This window comes from Aegilops tauschii, chromosome 2, assembly GCF_002575655.3.
Source record: "Aegilops tauschii subsp. strangulata cultivar AL8/78 chromosome 2, Aet v6.0, whole genome shotgun sequence".
NCBI classification, from domain to species: domain Eukaryota; kingdom Viridiplantae; phylum Streptophyta; class Magnoliopsida; order Poales; family Poaceae; genus Aegilops; species Aegilops tauschii.
This window is the reverse complement of record NC_053036.3, coordinates 602,747,049-602,772,777: the sequence shown is the minus strand read 5'-3', so window position 1 is coordinate 602,772,777 and position 25,729 is coordinate 602,747,049. Positions and strand designations below refer to the sequence as shown.

Below are 25,729 nucleotides of genomic sequence, written 5' to 3'. Positions count from 1 at the left end.
GAATAGGAACTGGGATAAAGAGCAGCGCCTGGCAGAGAAAATGGAGCGGCGGGTTACCATAACATCCATGTGCTAGTGCGGTTGACCGGTTGGGCTGGTCGTCGGCTGGGCGGTCTGCTCGGCAGCACGGCGGCTGGCGGCCGGCGCGGCCAGGGCTTGTGGGTACGCAGGAGACCGGCAGTCTGGCGGCCATGCACTCTCGCAGTCGGAGGGCCGTCCACCACTTGTAATTTCTTCCCGAGGTGTTTGGTGGCTTGGTGCTAGCTGCTGATTGAGTCGGTGGGGATCGGAATCTATGGTGAGCAACTCGTTAAAGAGTCAATAATATTCCGTGAATAGATAGAAGATTGCAGTCACGGGTTCCTTGGTTCGATTTGTAGTTCCCGACCGTGCAAGCGAGGTGTTGGATGAAATGCTCAACTGAGTTCCGGCCGAGCGGGCACTCGATGGCACCTAGGCGGGGCCGAGCTGCATCGAGGTACTTTCTTCTTTCTTTCGCTGTCGGCCGGCTGGTCACCAAAATTGCCATTGCCTGGTAGCCTGGGAACCTTCAGCGACCTCTTGAACCAACCTACCTAGTGAACACACTCCATCCACCCAATTCGGATGGCATGCTGTGACCAACAGCAGCCAAGTTGGACACGAGTTTGAGTTTCCACATATAAAACACAAGACTGTGAAATCACTGATTATTATGCCACACTCGTTTCCCTTTCCTTTCTTACGACGGCATAGACTTTCCAGCTTGTACCAAAGAGACGTCCCTGATTGAGCTCAAGTTTATATCCAAATAGGACGATTGAGATGTCACTTGAGCTACTAGACAGGCAGGATTAGTCTATGCGTTTACTAATTCAGCTACTAGATTATGAACTCATAGGGAGTGCAGCATGCTTACATTGACTAGTCTATACGCGTACGTACTACTGTATCTGGTTGGCGTTGAAGTCAACTTAGAAGACCAAAGGATTTTAATTCCACACCAATTATGGAGGAGATAGATTACTAGTACGAGTATCAGCTGTCTAGCAAGTTCCCAAGCCATGCTAAGCTTGCCCAACAGCATGTTGCATGCTCATGCAACTTCTGGTAAGCCTGTATCTCGCCGCATGTCACAAGCAAAGCTCGTCGCCGCGACGCTCATGGCACTTCAGCTCCTCATGGCAACAGCCGTCACCGCCGTCCAGGTAGCCTTACCTGGGTTCCCGCAGGCCTGCGGCAACCTCACCGTCCCCTACCCTTTCGGCTTCCGGCGAGGCTGCTTTCGCAAGGGCTTCAACCTCACCTGCGACGAGACGCGCCGTCCGCCGAAGCTGCTCCTGGGCGACGGCGTGGAGGTGGACGCCATCTCCCTGGCGGACGGCACGGTACATGTCCAGACCAAGGTCGTGGCATTCCGACCACTTTACACAAACAGTGCCGTCGGCACGAGGAGATCTATCGACCACAACTACTCGTGGTACGGCGGCCTGCCGGAAGTGTACAAGAGCGGCGCGCAGCTCGCGGTGTCCACCGAGCACAACGTCTTTGTGGCCATCGGGTGCAACTTCATCGGCTACCTCCTCGCAGTCAGCGATGGGGGTCGCGAGTATGTCAGCACATGCTCCACGCTGTGCAACGGCAAAACCCGGGACGCCTTGTGCACGGGCGTCGGCTGCTGCTGGACGACCATCGCGCAGCGCTACCCCGGGTACCAGGTGAAGTTCAAGGATTTGGACGATACGGTGGCAGCGTACGCGGGCCAAAGCCGTGCGTCGGTGGCCGCCTTCATAGTCGATCGCGAGTGGTTCGTAGGCACCATGCAGAACACTGTCAGCTTCAATGATTTTGTCAATGATGATTTCGGTAACGGGCCGTCCAGCATGCCCACCGTGCTGCAATGGTGGCTAGACGTAGATAGCGACCGTGACTTGGTCGTCAAGGATCCACGTTCTGCATCTCGTTGGAGATGCATAAGCTCCAATAGCTTCGCTGCCTACATCGGCGACGCAGTGAACAAAGTAAGGTGCAACTGCTCGGATGGATACGAGGGCAACTCGTACATCGTTGACGGATGTCAAGGTACCACCGCTCTCCCAACTTTCCCTCTGTTCATCATCCTTTAGAGTTTTGTTAAATCTTCTTACAGTCTTGCTAAGTCTCAGTCGTCTGAGAGATTTTACTTTGAGATCCATACAAAATTTCTTTTTAGTTTTTTTCTTTTTCTCTCTTGCATGTTATGTCACTTGAGTGAGGCTTGGTTAAATCTCAGTTGATTGAGAACTAGCCACACCCATCTTCTTATTACGTTGACAAGGATAGGACCCTTCAGATCGCATCACAAGAAAGCAGCCACCGCCACCCAAAACCCTTATCCACCGCCTTCGCCCTCCTTAATTTCCCCTTGTTGCTGCTAGAGACTAATGGCCGGGCCAAGCTCCAACACTAGTGAGTGAAGGTGGCGGATGGAGGTTTCGCTCTGGTTGGCTTCGGTGGCGATATACGATCTTGAGACAGTGCGCGGCTTGAGGCTGAGACTATGTCCATGCATCATTGCCATTTTTGGTAGGGTCGGTGCTCTGGTAGCAACGAGTTTGTCGCTGTGATCCCATCTGTAGGTACGCCGGCTGTAGCGGTAGCCTTATGGGGCCCAGTGAGGTGGTCTTCCCCCTCGGGCAGACGGTGGCGCCGTAGTCCTGCGTTGCTAGGCGGTTATCGCAATTGGGATTTCTGTAGTGCCGGTAAGATTCCTCTCTCGTCAATCTTCGTCGCTTATGTGATGATGGCATACACCGTTCGGATCATTTGGTGGCGACCGACACTTGGCTGCTTATGCGAGCACTTATCTCAAGACTTTGATTTGGTGGTGCTTCTTGAGTATACAGTCTCAAGCTATAGGGTCATAACCCTAAGTCCGGCCATGGTTGGTTATACCTGGCAATGATAGTGTGTTTCCTACCCTGTTGAAGACATTGCTTGGATTTGCTCAGACTTGATCTTCAGGATGAAAACCTAGTATTTGGCCTTCAGATGTTGGATCTGACATTGGCGGTGCTTGAACGTTGCTCCCTTCTGGAGGCGTGCTACTGGAGAACGTTTCTTATCATCCTTGTGATATCAAGAGAAGGTTGGTGCATATGGTCGTTGTAGTTCGTTGATTGTTATTTTGGTCACTTCAAAAAAAAATCATCACCTATGTATAGCTATGGTCTTGCTTTACTCAGCTATTTGCTGGCTTGATTCTTTGTGTCTATGCGTTGGTTTTGGTTGTCTGTATCCTAATTATGTAGATGCCAGATATGTGCTCAAGAGATCATAAGTTTCAATCACCCAAAGATTATAAGCTACTAAGATTAAAATGACACTCGTGGGTGGTGCAAGGGGGAATGCAAGGCTCTGTTATGTTTACGATAGGATAGATGCTCCGCGTGGGCGCAACCAGTGGGGTTGCGTTGCACAACGTGTGTTGGTGGTTTGTGCACGCTCTCTTTACTTATGTCTAATAGACGCAAGTTGTAGCGTGTCTCTATAGGTGATAGTGCTTGCGCCGCTAAACCCATTGCCCCCTTTTGATACATGATGCACAAATAGTGCAGGTCTCCGGTAAGTCTTGTGGAGTATGTCATGTACTCACCTTTCTATAGCGAACACTTATACGTATATGGTGATGGACGGCATTAGATGGCTATCCCGTAGACAGCGGTCGTCTGGGCAGGGAATGAACGCCTTTGCTGTGTTTATTGTTGATCAGGACTGATTCAACAGAAATGAAAACGAGATGATGGTCAACTTCACTTATCCATGCCAGCAAACCATGGTTGAGAGTGTTCTGGTAGTGTTGGAGGACATGTTGTCGTTGTCTGTCCAGCCCAATTCTTCGGAACTTAGAAGTTTAAGCTTGAACAACGATAGCTACTATGTTTTTGAAGATTATGAAAGAAGGCGGTGCAACTGTTCTAAAGGATACGAGGGTAACCCTTACATCGCTAATGGGTGCCAAGGTATGCTAGTAATAGTTTTTGGTATGTTCTTACCTAGTTGCGGTAGTTATAATGTTGTGAGAGCACATGCATGTTGGGGATCGTAGCAGAAATTTAAAATTTTCTACGCATCATCAAGATCAATCTATGGAGTCATCTAGCAACGAGGGAGAGGAGTGCATCTACATACCCTTGTAGACCGCGAGCGGAAGCGTTCAAGTGAACGGGGTTGATGGAGTCGTACTCGTCGTGATCCAAATCACCGATGACCGAGCGCCGAACGGACGGCACCTCCGCTTTCAACACACGTACGGAGCAGCAACGTCTCCTCCTTCTTGATCCAGCAAGGGGGAAGGAGAGGTTGATGGAGATCCAGCAGCACGACGGCGTGGTGGTGGAAGCAGCGGGGATCTCGGCAGGGCTTCGCCAAGCTCAGCGAGAGGGAGATGTGTCACGGGAGGGAGAGGGAGGCGCCAGGGGCTGTTGTGCGGCTGCCCTCCCTCCCCCCCCCCCACTATATATAGGGGCCCTGGGGGGCGCCGGCCCCGGGAGATCCAATCTCCAAGGGGGCGCCGGCCCCGGGAGATCCAATCTCCAAGGGGGCGGCGGCCAAAGGGGGTGGCTTCCCCCCCAAGCCAAGTGGGGCGCCCCCCACCCCTAGGGTTTCCAACCCTAGGCGCAGGGGGTGGCCCAAGGGGGGCGCACCAGCCCACCAGGGGCTGGTTCCCCTCCCACTTCAGCCCATGGGGCCCTCCGGGATAGGTGGCCCCACCCGGTGGACCCCCGGGACCCTTCCGGTGGTCCCGGTACAATACCAGTGACCCCCGAAACTTCCCCGGTGGCCGAAACTGGACTTCCTATATATAATTCTTCACCTCCGGACCATTCCGGAACTCCTCGTGACGTCCGGGATCTCATCCGGGACTCCGAACAACTTTCAGATTTCTGCATACTAATATCTCTACAACCCTAGCGTCACCGAACCTTAAGTGTGTAGACCCTACGGGTTCGGGAGACATGCAGACATGACCGAGACGACTCTCCGGTCAATAACCAACAGCGGGATCTGGATACCCATGTTGGCTCCCACATGTTCCACGATGATCTCATCGGATGAACCACGATGTCGAGGATTCAATCAATCCCGTATACTATTCCCTTTGTCAATCGGTACGTTACTTGCCCGAGATTCGATCGTCGGTATCCCAATACCTCATTACCGGCAAGTCACTTTACTCGTACCGTAATGCATGATCCCGTGACCAACCACTTGGTCACTTTGAGCTCATTATGATGATGCATTACCGAGTGGGCCCAGAGATACCTCTCCGTCATACGGAGTGACAAATCCCAGTCTCGATTCGTGCCAACCCAACAGACACTTTCGGAGATACCCGTAGTGCACCTTTATAGCCACCCAGTTACGTTGTGACGTTTGGCACACCCAAAGCACTCCTATGGTATCCGGGAGTTGCACAATCTCATGGTCTAAGGAAATGATACTTGACATTTGAAAAAGCTCTAGCAAACGAACTACACGATCTTGTGCTATGCTTAGGATTGGGTCTTGTCCATCACATCATTCTCCTAATGATGTGATCCCGTTATCAATGACATCCAGTGTCCATAGTCAGGAAACCATGACTATCTGTTGATCAACGAGCTAGTCAACTAGAGGCTCACTAGGGACATGTTGTGGTCTATGTATTCACACATGCATTACGATTTCCGGATAACACAATTATAGCATGAACAATAGTCAATTATCATGAACAAGGAAATATAATAATAACCATTTTATTATTGCCTCTAGGGCATATTTCCAACAGTCTCCCACTTGCACTAGAGTCAATAATCTAGTTACATTGTGATGAATCGAACACCCATAGAGTTCTGGTGTTGATCATGTTTTGCTCTAGGGAGAGGTTTAGTCAACGGATCTGCTACATTCAGGTCCGTATGTACTTTACAAATATCTATGTCTCCATTTTGAACATTTTCACGAATGGAGTTGAAGCGACGCTTGATATGCCTGGTCTTCCTGTGAAACCTGGGCTCCTTGGCAAGGGCAATAGCTCCAGTGTTGTCACAGAAGAGAGTCATCGGGGCCGACGCATTAGGAATCACCCCTAGGTCGGGAATGAACTCCTTCATCCAAATTGCTTCTTGTGCTGCCTCTCAGGCCGCCATGTACTCCGCTTCACATGTAGATCCCGCCACGACGCTTTGCTTGCAACTGCACCAGCTTACTGCCCCACTATTCAAAATATACACGTATCCGGTTTGTGACTTAGAGTCATCCAGATCTATGTCGAAGCTAGCATCGACGTAACCCTTTACGACGAGCTCTTCGTCACCTCCATAAACGAGAAACATATCCTTAGTCCTCTTCAGGTACTTCAGGATATTCTTGACCGCTGTCCAGTGTTCTATGCCGGGATTACTTTGGTACCTTCCTACCAAACTTACGGCAAGGTTTACATCAGGTCTGGTACACAGCATGGCATACATAATAGACCCTATGGCCGAGGCATAGGGGACGACACTCATCTTTTCTCTATCTTCTGTCGTGGTCGGGCATTGAGCCGTGCTCAATTGCACACCTTGCAATACAGGCAAGAACCCCTTCTTGGACTGGTCCATATTGAACTTCTTCAATATCTTGTCAAGGTACGTACTTTGTGAAAGACCAATGAGGCGTCTCGATCTATCTCTATAGATCTTGATGCCTAATATATAAGCAGCTTCTCCAAGGTCCTTCATTGAAAAACACTTATTCAAATAGGCCTTTATACTTTTCAAGAATTCTATATTATTTCCCATCAACAATATGTTATCCACATATAATATGAGAAATGCTACAGAGCTCCCACTCACTTTCTTGTAAACACAGGCTTCTCCATAAGTCTGTGTAAACCCAAACGCTTTGATCATCTCATCAAATCGAATGTTCCAACTCCGAGATGCTTGCACCAGCCCATAGATGGAGCGCTGGAGCTTGCATACCTTGTTAGCATTCTTAGGATCGACAAAACCTTCCAGCTGCATCATATACAATTCTTCCTTAAGAAAGCCGTTAAGGAATGCCGTCTTGACGTCCATTTGCCATATCTCATAATCATAGAATGCGGCAATTGCTAACATGATTCGGACGGACTTCAGCTTCGCTACGGGTGAGAAAGTCTCATCGTAGTCAACCCCTTGAACTTGTCGATAACCCTTAGCGACAAGTCGAGCCTTATAGATGGTCACATTACCATCCGCGTATGTCTTCTTCTTAAAGATCCATTTATTTTCTATGGCTCGCCGATCATCGGGCAAGTCAGTCAAAGTCCATACTTCGTTTTCATACATGGATCCTATCTCGGATTTCATGGCTTCTAGCCATTTGTCGGAATCTGGGCCCGCCATTGCTTCTTCATAGTTCGAAGGTTCACCATTGTCTAACAACATGATTTCCAAGACAGGGTTGCCGTACCACTCTGGCGCGGAACGTGTCCTTGTGGACCTACGAAGTTCAGTAGGAGCTTGATCCGAAGTACCTTGATCATCATCATCATTAACTTCCTCTCTAGTCGGTGCATGCACCACAGGAACATTTTCCTGAGCTGCGCTACTTTCCGCTTCAAGAGGTAGTACTTCATCAAGTTCCACTTTCCTCCCACTTACTTCTTTCGAGAGAAACTCTTTCTCCAGAAAGGATCCGTTCTTAGCAACAAAGATCTTGCCTTCGGATCTGAGGTAGAAGGTATACCCAATGGTTTCCTTTGGGTATCCTATGAAGACGCATTTCTCCGACTTGGGTTCGAGCTTTTCAGGTTGAAGTTTCTTGACATAAGCATCGCATCCCCAAACTTTTAGAAACGACAGCTTAGGTTTCTTCCCAAACCATAATTCATACGGTGTCGTCTCAACGGATTTCGACGGAGCCCTATTTAAAGTGAATGCGGCAGTCTCTAAAGCATAGCCCCAGAATGATAGCGGTAGATCGGTAAGAGACATCATAGATCGCACCATATCCAATAGAGTGCGATTACGACGTTCGGACACACCATTACGCTGAGGTGTTCCAGGCGGCGTGAGTTGTGAAACAATTCCACATTTCCTTAAGTGTGTGCCAAATTCGTGACTCAAATATTCCCCTCCACGATCTAATCGTAAGAACTTTATTTTTCTGTCACGTTGATTCTCAACCTCACTCTGAAATTCCTTGAACTTTTCAAAGGTCTCAGACTTGTGTTTCATTAGGTAGACATACCCATATCTACTCAAGTCATCAGTGAGAGTGAGAACATAACGATAGCCACCGCGAGCCTCAACACTCATTGGACCGCACACATCAGTATGTATGATTTCTAATAAGTTGGTTGCTCGCTCCATTGTTCCGGAGAACGGAGTCTTGGTCATTTTGCCCATGAGGCATGGTTCGCATGTGTCAAATGATTCATAATCGAGAGACTCTGAAAGTCCATCAGCATGGAGCTTCTTCATGCGCTTGACACCAATGTGACCAAGGCGGCAGTGCCACAAGTATGTGGGACTATCGTTATCAACTTTACATCTTTTGGTATTCACACTATGAATATGTGTAACATCACGTTCGAGATTCATTAAGAATAAACCATTGACCAGTGGGGCATGACCATAAAACAAATCTCTCATATAAATAGAACAACCATTATTCTCGGATTTAAATGAGTAGCCATTTCGCATTAAACGAGATCCGGATACAATGTTCATGCTCAAAGCTGGCACTAAATAACAATTATTGAGGTTTAAAACTAATCCGTACGTAAATGTAGAGGTAGCGTGCCGACGGCGATCACATCGACCTTGGAACCATTCCCGACGCGCATCGTCACCTCGTCCTTCGCCAGTCTCCGCTTATTCCGCAGCTCCTGTTTTGAGTTACAAATATGAGCAACCGCACCGGTATCAAATACCCAGGAGCTACTACGAGTACTGGTAAGGTACACATCAATTACAGGTATATCACATATACCTTTGGTGTTGCCGGCCTTCTTGTCCGCTAAGTATTTGGGGCAGCTCCACTTTCAGTGACCACTTCCCTTGCAATAAAAGCACTCAGTCTCAGGCTTAGGTCCATTCTTTGGCTTCTTCCCGGGAACTGGCTTATCGGGCGCGGCAACTCCCTTGCCGTCCTTCTTGAAGTTCTTCTTACCCTTGCCTTTCTTGAACTTAGTGGTTTTATTCACCATCAACACTTGATGTTCCTTTTTGATCTCCACCTCCGCTGATTTCAGCATTGAATATACCTCAGGAATGGTCTTTTCCATCCCCTGCATATTGAAGTTCATCACAAAGCTCTTGTAGCTCGGTGGAAGCGACTGAAGGATTCTGTCAATGACCGCGTCATCCGGGAGATTAACTCCCAGCTGAGTCAAGCGGTTGTGTAACCCAGACATTTTGAGTATGTGCTCACTGACAGAACTATTTTCCTCCATCTTACAACTGAAGAACTTGTCGAAGACCTCATATCTCTCGACCCGGGCATGAGCTTGGAAAACCATTTTCAGCTCTTCGAACATCTCATATGCTCCGTGTTGCTCAAAACGCTTTTGGAGCCCCGGTTCTAAGTTGTACAGCATGCCGCACTGAACGAGGGAGTAATCATCAGCACGTGACTGCCAAGCGTTCATAATGTCTTGGTTCTCTGGGATGGGTGCATCACCTAGCGGTGCTTCTAGGACATAATCTTTCTTGGCAGCTATGAGGATGATCCTCAGGTTCCGGACCCAGTCCGTATAGTTGCTGCCATCATCTTTCAGCTTGGTTTTCTCTAGGAACGCGTTGAAGTTGAGGGCAACGTGGGCCATTTGATCTACAAGACATATTGTAAAGATCTTAGACTAAGTTCATGATAATTAAGTTCATCTAATCAAATTATTCAATGAACTCCCACTCAGATAGACATCCCTCTAGTCATCTAAGTGAAACATGATCCGAGTCAACTAGGCCGTGTCCGATCATCACGTGAGACGGACTAGTCAACATCGGTGAACATCTTCATGTTGATCGTATCTTCTATACGACTCATGCTCGCCCTTTCGGTCTTCCGTGTTCCGAGGCCATGTCTGTACATGCTAGGCTCGTCAAGTCAACCTAAGTGTATTGCGTGTGTAAATCTGGCTTACACCCGTTGTATTCGAACGTTAGAATCTATCACACCCGATCATCACGTGGTGCTTCGAAACAACGAACCTTCGCAACGGTGCACAGTTAGGGGGAACACTTTCTTGAAATTATTATAAGGGATCATCTTACTTACTACTGTCGTACTAAGCAAATAAGAAGCAAAACATGATAAACATCACATGCAATCAAATAGTGACATGATATGGCCAGTATCATATTGCTCCTTTGATCTCCATCTTCGGGGCGCCATGATCATCTTCGTCACCGGCATGACACCATGATCTCCATCATCGTGTCTTCATGAAGTTGTCACGCCAAAGATTACATCTACTTCTATGGCTAACGTGTTTAGCAATAAAGTAAAGTAATTTACATGGCGTTATTCAATGACACGCAGGTCATACAAAAAATAAAGACAACACCTATGGCTCCTGCCGGTTGTCATACTCATCGACATGCAAGTCGTGATTCCTATTACAAGAACATGATCAATCTCATACATCACATATATTTCATTCATCACATCCTTTTGGCCATATCACATCACACGGCATATGCTGTAAAAACAAGTTAGACGTCCTCTAATTGTTGTTGCATGTTTTTACGTGGCTTCTATATGTTTCTAGCAAGAACGTTTCTTACCTACGTAAAACCACAATGTGATATGCCAATTTCTATTTACCCTTCATAAGGACCCTTTTCATCGAATCCGATCCGACTAAAGTGGGAGAGACAGACACCCGCTAGCCACCTTATGCAACTAGTGCATGTCAGTCGGTGGAACCTGTCTCACGTAAGCGTATGTGTAAGGTCGGTCCGGGCCGCTTCATCCCACGATGCCGCCGAATCAAGATAAGACTAGTAACGGCAAGTAAATTGACAATATCGACGCCCACAACCGCTTTGTGTTCTACTCGTGCATAGAAACTACGCATAGACCTAGCTCATGATGCCACTGTTGGGGATCGTAGCAGAAATTTAAAATTTTCTACGCATCACCAAGATCAATCTATGGAGTCATCTAGCAACGAGGGAGAGGAGTGCATCTACATACCCTTTTAGATCGCGAGCGGAAGTGTTCAAGTGAACGGGGTTGATGGAGTCGTACTCGTCGTGATCCAAATCACCGATGACCGAGCGCCGAACGGACGGCACCTCCGCTTTCAACACACGTACGGAGCAGCGACGTCTCCTCCTTCTTGATCCAGCAAGGGGGAAGGAGAGGTTGATGGAGATCCAGCAGCACGACAGCGTGGTGGTGGAAGCAGCGGGGATCTCGGCAGGGCTTCGCCAAGCTCAGCGAGAGGGAGAGGTGTCACGGGAGGGAGAGGGAGGCGCCAGGGGCTGTTGTGTGGCTGCCCTCCCTCCCCCCACTATATATAGGGGCCCTGGGGGGCGCCGGCCCCTGGGAGATCCAATCTCCAAGGGGGGCGGCGGCCAAAGGGGGTGGCTTCCCCCCCAAGCCAAGTGGGGCGCCCCCCACCCCTAGGGTTTCCAACCCTAGGCGCAGGGGGTGGCCCAAGGGGGGCGCACCAGCCCACCAGGGGCTGGTTCCCCTCCAACTTCAGCCCATGGGGCCCTCCAGGATAGGTGGCCCCACCCGGTGGACCCCCGGGACCCTTCCGGTGGTCCCGGTACAATACAGGTGACCTCCGAAACTTTCCCGGTGGCCGAAACTGGACTTCCTATATATAATTCTTCACCTCCGGACCATTCCGGAACTCCTCGTGACGTCCGGGATCTCATCCGGGACTCCGAACAACTTTCAGATTTCCGCATACTAATATCTCTACAACCCTAGCGTCACCGAACCTTAAGTGTGTAGACCCTACGGGTTCGGGAGACATGCAGACATGACCGAGACGACTCTCCGGTCAATAACCAACAGCGGGATCTGGATACCCATGTTGGCTCCCACATGTTCCACGATGATCTCATCGGATGAACCACGATGTCGAGGATTCAATCAATCCCGTATACAATTCCCTTTGTCAATCGGTACGTTACTTGCCCGAGATTCGATCGTCGGTATCCCAATACCTCGTTACCGGCAAGTCACTTTACTCGTACCGTAATGCATGATCCCGTGACCAACCACTTGGTCACTTTGAGCTCATTATGATGATGCATTACCGAGTGGGCCCAGAGATACCTCTCCGTCATACGGAGTGACAAATCCTAGTCTCGATTCGTGCCAACCCAACAGACACTTTCGGAGATACCCTTAGTGCACCTTTATAGCCACCCAGTTACGTTGTGACGTTTGGCACACACAAAGCACTCCTATTGTATCCGGGAGTTGCACAATCTCATGGTCTAAGGAAATGATACTTGACATTTGAAAAAACTCTAGCAAACGAACTACACGATCTTGTGCTATGCTTAGGATTGGGTCTTGTCCATCACATCATTCTCCTAATGATGTGATCCCGTTATCAATGACATCCAATGTCCATAGTCAGGAAACCATGACTATCTGTTGATCAATGAGCTAGTCAACTAGAGGCTCACTAGGGACATGTTGTGGTCTATGTATTCACACATGCATTACGATTTCCGGATAACACAATTATGGCATGAACAATAGACAATTATCATGAACAAGGAAATATAATAATAACCATTTTATTATTGCCTCTAGGGCATATTTCCACAATGCATGTGTTATCTTAGTTTTTAACATTCGATGTAAAACCCCCTTGTTTCCAACATTGTGCTTTTCCCCTACAGATATCGATGAGTGCTTACAGCCAGATGTTTATCCCAGCCATGGAACATGCATCAATATGCCAGGGACATACAGATGCTCAGCAAAGAAAAGAATCATCAGCTTAGCAGGTACATAAAACACACTTGATAGAAGTCTTCCGTTGTTGATAATTGCAAAGACAAACTTTCATGTTTTGTTCCTCAACTATTGCGAGTTTAGTTTTTTCCCTGAACTAAAATACAATAAATTTATATTAGAAACTTATTTTTGTTAAATACCACTATTACTAGGACCTAACTACTTAATATTCAGTTTACAATTAGTTATCTCTAATGCTTACTCAAATCATGACCAGGGTTGTAGATCACTCAAACATGGATAACTAAAAGGACGAGTATAAAGTACTTCCAATATGAATGGCCCAGTAGATAGTCATATTTCCCAAGAAAACCTTTTCATTGTACAATTTAGTAGTTTGAAAAATTGAGCTCGGCAGCTTGATTTCTTGAAGTGAACACAACATATATTGTTCAATCAATCTTATGTTCGCTTTCTGCAGGTCTAATTACCATAATAGCAATTGTTGCTGGTTTTGGCCTACTATTTTCACTCCTAGGTGTTGCCCAAGTCACAAAAAAACTCAAGAAACGAAGAGCCAAGAAGATCAGACAAAAATTCTTTAAGAAAAACCATGGACTGCTTCTGCAACAGTTAATCTCTTCGAACAAAGATATAGCCGAACAGATGAAGATTTTCAGCTTAGAAGAACTAGAACAAGCAACCAACAAATTTGATCATAATCGGATCCTTGGTGGCGGTGGGCATGGCATGGTGTATAAAGCCATCTTATCTGATCAACGTGTCGTGGCCATCAAGAAGGCCAAAATTGTTGTGCAGAGGGAAATCGACCAGTTCATAAATGAGGTTGCCATACTTTCACAGATAAACCACAGGAATGTGGTGAAACTTTTTGGTTGTTGTCTCGAGACAGAAGTTCCTCTACTAGTTTATGAGTTCATATCGAATGGAACTCTCTCTTGTCATCTCCATGGCAAAAGTGAGAACCATTTGTCATGGAAAACTCGATTGAGGATTGCGTTGGAAACTGCAAGGGCTATTGCATATCTACACTCTGCAGCTTCCATATCAGTATACCATAGAGATATCAAATGTGCCAATATTCTACTTACTGATACTTTAATAGCAAAAGTATCAGATTTTGGAGCTTCGAGGTCAATTGCAATAGACGAGACAGGAATACTTACAGTTGTCCAAGGAACCTATGGTTACCTTGATCCTGAATACTACTACACGAGTCGACTGACGGAGAAGAGTGATGTTTACAGCTTTGGTGTCATCCTAGCAGAGCTATTGACAAGTGTCACACCAGTTTTTTCTTCTCATTCATCAGAAGGAACAAGCCTAGCATCACACTTTGTATCACTAATGAGCAACAATCGCTTGTCAGATATTCTAGATACACAAATTATTCATGAAGGAGGAGTTGAAGATGCTGAGGTGGTTGCAACACTTGCACAAGCATGCTTAAGCTTAAAAGGGGAAGAAAGACCTACAATGAGGCAAGTGGAGACAACACTTGAAGATGTGCATAACTCAAAGGTCAAGCTCAGTTCTCAGACAACAAGAGTGAATCAGAATGCTATGAAAGATCAGCCATGGATGGGGAACAAAGGCGGTGAAGAAACTAGGTTATACAGCTTGGAGAAGGAGTTTATCCAATCATCCGAAATTCCTAGATGAGTTTACTTGCATGGTAAAATGAGTCAGGTATTATTGTTAGTTTGGGTGCCATGCTGCATGCCACATGTAAATTTCTTAAACAACAGCCGAGTGTAAATTAGGAACTGTTGATTGTAACCATATGTGTATTTCCTATGCTATTGAGTCATGCAGAACCAAATATGCAAAAGTAAATAAAATGAACCAAGTTACAGTTTTCTATTAAATATGAAGTTTGTCACACTTAATTCTGAAAGTTCGTGAGTACGTTGATGGGTCCATGAATGTACATATTGTAAATCCCCCCCCCCCCCCCCCCGCCCCCATACACACACATTCAAGAGCCGAATTTGCATCACATAGGTTTTGAGAGCACTGAGCTAACTTGTGAAATTATATATTGCAAGCACTTTCAGTGACGAGAAGGCAATGCAAATTTAGTGTTGCACAATAAGTTGCTACACCACTCTGAGTTGTTACTCGCTCCTCATCGCGCATCGGTCCATTAACCTTTTTGATGTCGTTATTTTTGTCGTGCCAAGGAAGCTCAGGTTGATTGACAAGTCCAAGCCTCAAGACCGGGAGCAAAGTTTATTATGCAATATAACTAATTGACAGCTCGTGAACTAGAAATATTAACTTAGCTAAAATTCCACGAGGTCGACACCAAAAGGATACATACATGGTCGACATCAGAAGTTTCTATGGCTAGAATTCCATGAGGTTGATGCCACCACGACGCAAGGCAACACCACCATTCCACGTGTATTCATCCACTCACGTCCATTGCCAAGACTCCACTACGCCACGCCTTGAGACCCGCCGTCGTCGATGCGATAGATGCAATATCGCTCCACCTCTTGGTCCCTCCAACCAACACTTGCTCCAAAATGATGCCCCTGAAATAGAGAAAGGCACCAAAGATGCCATCATAATCCAATTCGGGAGACCCAGATCCAGGGTTCCCCTTGAGCAGCCCAAACGAGGTGACGCGGACTGCAACGACGATGCCTCGACAAGAAAACGACGTTAAAGATGCTGCCATTAGGGGAGCCCGGCCCGTGCCGTGCTGGCATGTTCGGCCAGGTTTGGCCGGGGGCCTGCTCGGCAGCACGACGCTTCGAGGCCGGCGCGGCGAGGGTCGTGGGTAAGTAGGAGACCGGCAGTGCACTGGGGCAGGCGCAGGTCAGTCCACCTCTTCCTTCCCGAGGTACAGTTGGTAAGCAACTCGTTAGAGCATCTCCAACAGCCGCGCTAAAAAAGCGTTTGCGGCGCGCCGATCGCCTGCTTTTGCGCGGCGCGGAGCACTTGCTCCAGCGGCCGCTGCAAAGTTTAGCACACGCGAGCCGCTCCAGCAGCCGCTGCAAAAAACCTGCGTGCGCGCTCTCGCACAAACAACATATGCACTCTAAACACAACCAAGAAGATCAAACACAAACAAAATAAATCAACAATAAATAGATCAATTTTATTATTACAACTCAAACAAATAGTTTATCTTGCAATAGAACAAATAGTTCAACAATACAACATCAAACATGCAAAATCAAACGCACAAATCATGATGCTCTTTGTCGGCCATTCCATGCCCACCACTCCTCGAAGAGATCCTTCTGAAGATCATCATGCATTTCGACACGTCGAATGGCATGATAGGAGGCAACAAAACGGGCCACCCTGGCAGTCGTCCGCCGCACTCGCACGGGATGTCCCAAGAGCTCATACTGAGAGTAGTCTAAATCTTGGCCACACTCATTCTCGATGATCATGTTGTGCATCACATAAGCGTGCATGATGTACCAAAGCATCTTTTGATCCCAAAATCTTGCCGGTCCTCTCACAATAGCAAATTGGGCTTGCAAAATCCCAAAAGCTCTCTCCACATTTTTTCTAGCCGCCGCCTGAGCATTGTGGAAATCAAGATTTTTCTTACCTTCCGTTTTTTCAACGGCTTCACAAATGTTTGCCACTTTGGGTAGATGCCATCCGCAAGATAGTAGCCATAGTTGTATGTATGGCCATTTGCTACAAACTGCACCGGTGGCAGTTCACCATTTGCAATCTTATTCATAAGTGGTGACCCATTAAGAACGTTGATGTCATTCAAAGATCTAGGCATTCCGGAAAAAAGCATGCCAAATCCAAGTCTCTTGACCGGCCACCGCTTTAAGGATTATAGTGGAACCCTTTTTTTGGCCGTGGAATTGCCCATGACATGCCTTAGGACAATTCTTCCAACTCCAATGCATACAATCTATTGAGCCAAGCATACCTGGGAAGCCGCGAGCTTTGTTCATCTCCAATAGCCTTGCGGCGTCTTTAGCATTGGATGATCTCAAATACTCCTGGCCAAACACTTGCACAATTCCGACTGCGAAGCGCTTGACACACATGATGGCTTGACTCTCACCCATGGCCAAGTGATCATCAACTAGATCAACGGGATACCGTATGCCAACATACGCAAAGCGGTTGTCAACTTCTGAAAGGTGCTATGCCCGAGCTCTCCGGCGGCATTCCTCCTTTGCTGAAAAAACCGGTCATGGCTCGCTAGTTTCTCTGCAATGCGTCTGAACAACTCGGTGCTCATCTTAAACCGGCGCCGGAAGTACGACTCGGGGTACACGGGATTATCCGCAAAATAGTGCCTGATCAATCTGTTGTCGGCATCGATCCTATCCCTCCAAATTTTCTACCGACCCATAACCGAACCACCGTGCTTTGGTTTTTTATTGATGTGCATAGCTAGGATCATTGCAAGATCCTCCTCCTCTTCAATATCAAATTCTTCTTCGGAAGAATCATATGACGAACTCATCTACAATGTTCAATTTAAACTAGACTATAAAAACTACAAACAACATGCACAAAATTCATGTAAAAAATGTGAAGTTGAAGCAATACATACCTTGCAAGCATTTTGTCGAACACCTTGTGGGCGCCGAGTGGCAGTGGGAGGCCGGGCGCTGTTCGCCGGAGGAATGGCGCGCGCGAGGGGCGGCGGCGCGCGGATGGAGAAGGAGGAAGCGGCAGCGGCGTGGGGATAGACCGGGGAAGCGCCGGAATGGTCGCCGGATAGGCCGGGGTGGTGCGGGCGGCGACGCCAGCGCCTGGGTCGGGGTAGGTGGAAGTCACGAGCGGGCGCTCGAGTGTGCGGCGCGGTAGCGGGCGCAGCAAATAAACGGCGCGCGATGGCGATTCGAACCGCGCGCTCAACTCTTTATTCCGCGCGCGCGGTTATTGCACGCCCGCTGGAGCTCGGTTAGCGATTGCGCGCGCGCTATAAATCACAAATTTGCGGCGGCTGTTGGAGATGCTCTTAAAAACTTGATATTTCCCGTGAACTCAAGATTGAAGTCATGAGTTCCTTAGTTCGATTTGGAGTCCCGGACCAGGCAGGGGAGGTGTTCGATGAAATGCTCCATTGAGTTCCGGCCGAGCGGGGGTGTCGATCGCGCCTAGGCGTGGCCGAGCTGCATCGATGTACTTTCTTCTTTTGCTCTCGCCCGGCCCGCCGGTCATCAAAATTGCCATTGCCTGTTCACTGGGAACCTTCAGCGAGGCCTTCCACCGAACCCGGATGGCACGGTGTGACCACTGACCTGACCAACAGTAGCCAAAAGCTGGGCACGAGTTTGAGTTTCCACATACTAAAACAGAAGAGATTATGCCATACGCGTTTCCCCTTCCTTTCTAAGGCATAGACTTTTCCTTACCAAAGAGACACGTTTGAGCTGAAGTTGAACAAAATACTCTAGGATGAGGACTGTTCTAACTCAGCTAGCACTAGACAGGCAAAATATGCCCATATAGTACTCCCTCCGTAAACTAATGTAAAAGCGTTTAGATCACTATTTTAGTGTTCTAAACGCTCTTATATTAGTTTACAGAGGAAGTACTATTCTATATGACTATCCGTGCACTACTGTACCCGGTCGGCGTTGCAGTCAACTGAGAAGACCAAAGCTTTTCTAGTATTTAAGACAGGACCAAAGGCAACTAGAGTCAGAGTGACTAGTCTATTGCCCTACCAGCTCGAAGTTGAAATCAAGCAAGAGAAGACCGAACAATTATTTCTTCTACATAAAAAGAGTTCGATTAGCATTCTCTTACGAGTATCACCAAGCGTACGTCTAGCTAATTCACAACAGCATGCTCAAGTTGCAGGAGGAGAAGATGATCCTTCTCCTTCCCTCCATTCCTTCCCCACGAGCAAAGCTCATCGCGCCAATAGTAGTTGTACTGATGGCAGTTCAGCTCCTCATGGCAACGGTAGCCGCTGGTCCAGTAGCCTTGCCCGGCTGCCCGGAGGCCTGCGGCAACGTCACCGTCCCCTACCCTTTCGGCTTCCGACCAGGTTGCTTCCAGAGGAACTTCAACCTCACCTGCGACGAGACACACCACCCTCCGAGGCTGTTTCTTGGCGACGGCGTGGAAGTGGACTCCATATCCCTCTCAGAAGGCACGGTGCGTGTCCAGAGAAGCATTTTGAGGTCTTACGAAAACATGACGCGGCCGCAATCTCTCGGCTTTGGCGCCGCCTGGCCCGCCGCCGCCTGGCCCGGTCAGAATACCGGAGTGCGGCTGGCGGTGTCAACTGAGCACAACGTCTTCGTGGTCACCGGGTGCAGCCTCGTCGCCTACCTCATCGCCCAAGAAACAGTTACGAGCAATGGAGACGGGGCTAATGTCGGCGCATGCGCTGCGCTCTGTAACTTCGGGATTCCGGATCCAGGTCACACCTCGTGCTCGGGCATCGGCTGCTGCCGGACGACCATCTCGCAGAGTCTGGCTGCGTACGGTGTGCAGTTCAATCGGCTGGGCGGCACTCCGTTCGGGGCTGCGTTCATGGTCGATCGCGGGTGGTTCACCGGGACCAACATCGCAGCCGTACAAAGTGCCACATATCAGGATTTGGGTAACTATGCCAACGTGACCAGCGTACCCACGGTGCTGGAATGGTGGCTGGATGTGGAAGCCGATCGTGACCTGCTCGTGAGGGATCTCGGTTCTGAGTCTGGTTGGAGATGCATAAGCTTGAACAGCGTCGCTCTCAACGTTAGCAACAATTACGGTGCAGTAAGTTGCAACTGCTCGAATGGATACGAAGGCAACCCTCACATCGTTAATGGATGCCAAGGTACCACCCCTACCACTATAACTACTACTCCCTCTGTCCCAAATCTAAGACAACTAATTTGGGACTGGAGGTAATACTTCCGACACCGGCCCCTTTATTTTTGAGAGAGCTTCTTCTATTAGGAGTAGTTACTTTTTTATACTGTAGCATATGTGAATGTGATATTGGGCTTTTAGAGCATCTCTAGCCGATCCCTAAAAAATAGAGGAGTAAACGGCCGAGTAAAGCTTAATGGACTATTTTTACTCCATTAAGTTTTGATCGGTTCTAGCCGATCCCCTAAATTTAAAAGAGTAAAACTTACATACTTTCTAGTGTCAAAAATATTCTTATATTATGAGACGGAGGGAGTATATAGCTTTTGCATTTCGTCGAGCACCCGACACACGTGCTTCGGCAGCAGCAGGGCGGACAAGGCGGCACGTGAAGTTGCGGTCTTGCAAGCCATTTAGTATGTGGGCACCATTTGATGAAGTTGCAGCTTTGTTGACTATGTAAGCCGTCTCGTCGGAGCAGTCGTGGAAGAAAAGGCGTACAGAATAGCAGAGTTGTGGATACTCTCTGGGGCATCAGGGTTGAGTCGTATCTGGCGATAGCTAGCTTAATGTTGCCGTGGGCGCTATACTGTATCGTACGCTGATCATGCGAGCCTGGGCATGAGCGTCGTGGCCATCGTATGCCGCTGTTTGTAGCTACTCTGTACTATCTTTTCTCCCCTACCTTAATACACCGACATGCAAGCCTTTTGCGTGTTCGCAAAAAAAAAGACTTGTTCAATAGACATGAACTGCACTTTGAACATACTCTACCTTTTAACTGAACTTGTTCTCCCTCTTTTCAGATATCGACGAGTGCCTACAGCCTGATGTGTGCCAGAACGGAACCTGCACCAATATGCCAGGGACATACCAATGTTCAGTGAAAAAAAGTGCCAGCCGCCTCCCAGGTACAAATATAACTACACTTGGTACAAGTCCTTGCTTAATGTTTATTAAGGTCCATAGAATAACGAAATTTTCTGTTATGTAGTACAATAGTAGAACAACTACATAATGCTACTAAATACATTTTCCAGTTTTAAATCAGTCGTCTTAATACTCAGAAAGCATCACCATTCACAAACAAAAGACAACACAAAAGGAAAACTAGTAAACCAGGTGATCACTGATGTGTAAACAATACTTCCAATATGATTGCTCTGATAAGTATTCTAAGTGTACCTTTGTCATGGCTTGGCTGAGTTGTTTTAAATTTAAGTTCAAATTTGTGAAATGCAGACATCGTGTACTACTATTGATCCTTACTTTCATTATCTGCAGGTTTGATTACCATAATTGCAATTAGTGCTGGTTTTGGCATAGTGTTTTCTCTTCTGGGTATTTCCAAAATCACCAATAAATTTAAGCAAAGAAGGGCCAAGAATTTGAGACGAAAGTTCTTCAAGAAAAATCATGGATTGCTTCTGCAACAGCTAATCTCTTCAAACCAAGATATAGCAGAAAGAATGAGGATTTTCAGTTTGGAAGAGCTGGACCAAGCAACCAACAAATTTGACCATAATCGCATCCTTGGTGGCGGTGGCCATGGAACAGTGTACAAAGGCATCTTATCTGATCAGCGTATTGTTGCCATCAAGAAGGCCAAAATTGTCGTTCAAAGGGAAATCGACCAGTTTATCAACGAGGTTGTCATACTTTCACAGACAAACCATAGGAATGTGGTGAAGCTCTTTGGCTGCTGCCTAGAGACAGAGGTTCCTCTACTTGTTTACGAGTTCATATCAAACAGAACCCTCTCATTTCATCTCCATGGGCAAAGTGAGAACCCGTTATCATGGAAAGATAGGTTGAGGATTGCACTGGAAACTGCAAGGGCCATTGCATATCTACACTCTGCTGCTTCAATATCAGTATACCACAGAGATATCAAATGTGCAAATATACTACTTACTGATACTTTAACATCAAAAGTATCAGATTTTGGAGCTTCAAGGTCAATTGCAATAGACGAGACAGGAATACTTACAGCTGTTCAAGGAACCCATGGTTACCTTGATCCTGAATACTACTACACTAGTCGACTCACGGAGAAAAGCGATGTTTACAGCTTTGGTGTCATCCTAGCAGAGTTACTGACAAGGGTAACACCAGTTTTTCGTTCCCATTCATCAGAAGTCACAAGCCTAGCATCGCATTTTGTGTCTCTTATAAGGGACAATCGATTAATAGATATTCTGGATACACAAATTGTTGAGGAGGGAGGGGCTGAAGATGCTGAAGTGGTTGCAAGACTGGCAGAAGCATGCTTAAGTTTAAAAGGTGAAGAAAGGCCTACAATGAGACAAGTGGAGACCACACTTGAGGATGTTCAGAACTCAATAGTCAATCTTAGTTCTCAGATCACAAGAGTGAACTGGAATGCTATAAATGATCAGTCATACAAGGAAAACAAAGGCGGAGAAGGAACCAGACTGTACAGCTTGGAAAAAGAGTTCATCCAATCATCTGAAATTCCAAGATGATTTTACTTACATTGTGAAGTGTTATTCCTATTATTAGTTTGGGCGCCAATTTGGAACTCTGAATTGTAACCATGTATGTAGTTCATACACACTGGGTCATGTATAACTCTGTATGTGAAAGTAAATAAATTTATTCCGGGTGCACTGTTTACAGTTAAAACATCTAGTTCTTGATACTGACTTTCAAAATCTTGCGAATATATGTTGACAGGTATCTATGAATGTACATTCTGTAAATACTTCACATCCCTACGCTGAATTTTCGTCACAGAGATTTGAAGATCGATGTATATTATCTATAAACAAACTTCTGAAATGCTTTGTTGTAGGTACTTTCATTGCTGAGAACTTGAGAAGGAAATGCAAATTTAGCAATTAGCATTGCCTTGGAAAATCCAGAACTTATGGATATTGATTATGCGAAGGAATGAGGCATGGAAGCAATTAGATAAATAAGTCGAAGTTCACTATCTAATCTACGCCTACTTGCCCATCTCTTACCTTGATCATCTAGGTCTGTAAATATGATACGAGTATGTTGTTTAGTTTACCTTTTGGAAGCAACAAGAAGAGAGTTCACACCACCCAACATCTCCCGTGTCAAGTCATTGTCAACCTCTGCCTCCATTGTCTTGTACCTTGACCTCCTTTAGATTTTTTTACAAGTATAGCCAATAAAGATCTTAACAATCTGTTAGATTTCATGCATAACCTGAACTCCCCTAGTGTCATTTTTATTTTACTTATCTATCATATTTTCTTCCTGTTCATGTAGTTGGAATATTTTTTTATATGACTAATATTATTCTTTTGATGATCTTTTTTTAAACGGAACAATCGCATATGCTCATATACACGCACACACTACCCCTATGAACACCTTCGCGATACTGAGCTGACACAACATCTTTAGATCGACGAAGTCACTACAGGCGCCTCGTAGTCGACGGGAACATCTTCTCCCACTGAACGAACAGTGCTGGAAAGCCTGAAATAAATCCAGAAAAATGTGGGACCCAGTGCCGTTCCATCACACGAAACCTAACCATGTGAGTTTTGTTCAATTCTCTTTCTTTTGATCTCCGGTTAAACACTTTTCATTGTTGTATACTTCTGTATGTGTAATAATTTAAAGAAAAATGTAGTTGAACTGGGATGTAGATACGACCACTTACTTTGCACACGATCTTTGTGACATCTATCTATTGCATATTACCAAAAATACCTGATGTGCTACGAGTCAAGAATAACAACTCACATGAAAATCTATTATGTATTAAAAGTACACGACGAGCAACCAGGAGAAGGAATAATTAGCCTGAAAATTCCAAAGAAGAGCAAAACATCTAACCGTTTATTTGAGGGATAAAAGTTTGTGACCATTAGATTTAAGATAATGAAAATTACCAACCTTTGCTACTAGATAAAACATATTCCCCCTAAAACTCTGAACTAGTTTTGTTTTACCCGTCCATGCATAAAAGGCAAGTTGAATCCTTCGTCCTCCCTCATGGCACGAGCTCATCGTCGCCGTCATCGATGCTGCCAAGTAGGGCTGGAGCTAATACAGAAGCATGAACCCCATGAAATCAGATCCTCACTAAATAGTTTATGATATTGTTAGTCTTCATTAATCCTGGGTTGATATCCCTCGCCCCACCTCCAATTGCACAGTTTTATTCTTTCTATTTCAGTAGAAGAAATATTAAAATAGAAAAGGTCCCCCTGAAATAGCTTTTACTAGAAGGGTTGGGCGCGCTTTACTGCGGCGTTGGTGTTGTTGGGTTTCTTCAAAAAATAATTACTCTGTTTCAAAATATAAGATTAATTTTTTTAAGTTCAAACCTTGTAAGTTTGATCAAATCTGTAGAGAAGTATATCAAAATCCATAATATTTTTTAAATTCATCATGAAATGAATTTCCATACTTTTTAGTTTAATATTGTAGATGTACATATTTTTGCTCTAAACTTGGTCAAAGTTAAAGAAAATTGTTTCATTTTTGTTTATAATGCAGTATTTGATGGGCCTTTCATGGTGTGATTATGTGTTATCCGCTAATCAACCTATCCTATGTGGGGAATTTTTGTGACAGTGGTCTCATGTACTACTATATTGATGCTACAATATCACATGGCGGTGCATTCTTTTTTTTCACGTGGTGGGAGGTTTCGCGGTATTGATATGTTTTTATAGGCCAGTTGCCGCTTATTGATTTGAAAAATCGTTGGCCCGATCAAAATCATTAACCAAATCCAAAATTGAATACCTCAATTGAATGAAAGAGTTTCAAAATTAGGGAACATAGTGAATTAAAAGAATTGAATGAGAGAGCTTGAGAAAGTGTTGACCCGGTAAAAATTGATTGACCCAATTCTAAACTGAATACCTCAACTAATTGTGAGGCCTTAAAAATTAGGAGGTATAATGCATAGTATAAAATAATTGAATGAGAGAGCTTTAGGAAATCGTTGACCTGATCAAAATCGGGTGACCCGATTCTAATTGGAGACCTTAATTGAATATGGGCTCTTTAAAACTAGGGAGCTTAGTGTTATAGAGAATGAGGAAGAAAGCTTGAGACAGTGGGAGATGCTCTAAGCAGATAGCAGACACAAAGGACAAGGGGCTAGATTATGCGTACAAACCCTCCAAACACAGATTTTCATATCTTTTTCTTGGTGAAAAAATTGTAGAAAGGGTTTGAACATAAGATAATTGCTTGTGCTTAGAAACTCAGGATGTACCTGCCATTGCTCTAAATTATCTCATGTGCGTAAATAACAAGGACGAGAATCAATCTTTGGTTGGATGGTTAGGAGGATGGTAGTACCCAGCCCATCAGAGATCAAATCATATCTTTGACACTTGTGTGTCTCATAAAGCCGGAATATTTTCTCAGCAAGACGTGATGACGTGCGTTTAGGATGAGTGTACGTGAGTTTCTGTGTCCATGTTGTCATTATAAAAAAAATAACAAGGCCAATATTGTGATGCCGTTTTTTGCAATTTTTATTCTATTTAAATTTGTTGCATTTTCCGAAAAAAGAGCTCAGATGCTCCTGCACATGAACACAAAAAAATAGAAAAAAATTCTAAAAAAAATATGATTTTTTTACACTCAATTTTAACAAATTCCCTATGAGCTTGCAAATTTTCGTGGTGATATGATATCAGAGGAGCTCTGGTCAGAAAAGAAAACCCAGAGTTTTAAGAAAGGTTCAAATTTTAATTTCGGAGCACTGATTTTGTAATTTCTGCCCTGAGCTCCTTTATGTCACATGGTCATTAAAATTTGCACGCACATAGAAAACTTGTTCATCTTTGAAGTACAAAAAAATTCAGACTTTTTTTGAATTTTGTTCACCCAGGATCATCTCAGCTGGTGTCCAGCTATGGATTAACAAACGAACTTATTTGTTTCCCCCGTGCTAATGATTGATCCTTAGTGCCTTGCATGGCTATTTAAGGACATCGACACACCGGCCTTTCTCACACTCAAC

At 45.9% G+C, this 25,729-nt stretch overlaps 2 protein-coding genes across 2 annotated transcripts; both read left to right on the top strand.

Moving 5' to 3' along the window:
* The first annotated feature begins 21 nt into the window (after positions 1 to 21).
* On the top strand, positions 22 to 14,798 carry LOC109786148 (wall-associated receptor kinase-like 8). The gene is made up of 4 exons (XM_020344732.4): positions 22 to 298; positions 397 to 2,061; positions 12,846 to 12,953; positions 13,385 to 14,798. Exons 2-4 carry the CDS (start codon positions 1,044 to 1,046, stop codon positions 14,584 to 14,586), a joined length of 2,328 nt encoding a protein of 775 aa, XP_020200321.1. The 5' UTR covers positions 22 to 298; positions 397 to 1,043; the 3' UTR covers positions 14,587 to 14,798.
* Positions 14,799 to 18,772: 3,974 nt separating this feature from the next.
* On the top strand, positions 18,773 to 22,315 carry LOC109786147 (wall-associated receptor kinase 2-like). Its single transcript, XM_040401133.2, has 3 exons — positions 18,773 to 19,705; positions 20,547 to 20,651; positions 21,025 to 22,315. The coding sequence occupies exons 1-3, from the start codon at positions 18,811 to 18,813 to the stop codon at positions 22,224 to 22,226; spliced, it is 2,202 nt and encodes a 733-aa protein (XP_040257067.2). The 5' UTR covers positions 18,773 to 18,810; the 3' UTR covers positions 22,227 to 22,315.
* The last annotated feature ends 3,414 nt before the right edge of the window (positions 22,316 to 25,729 follow it).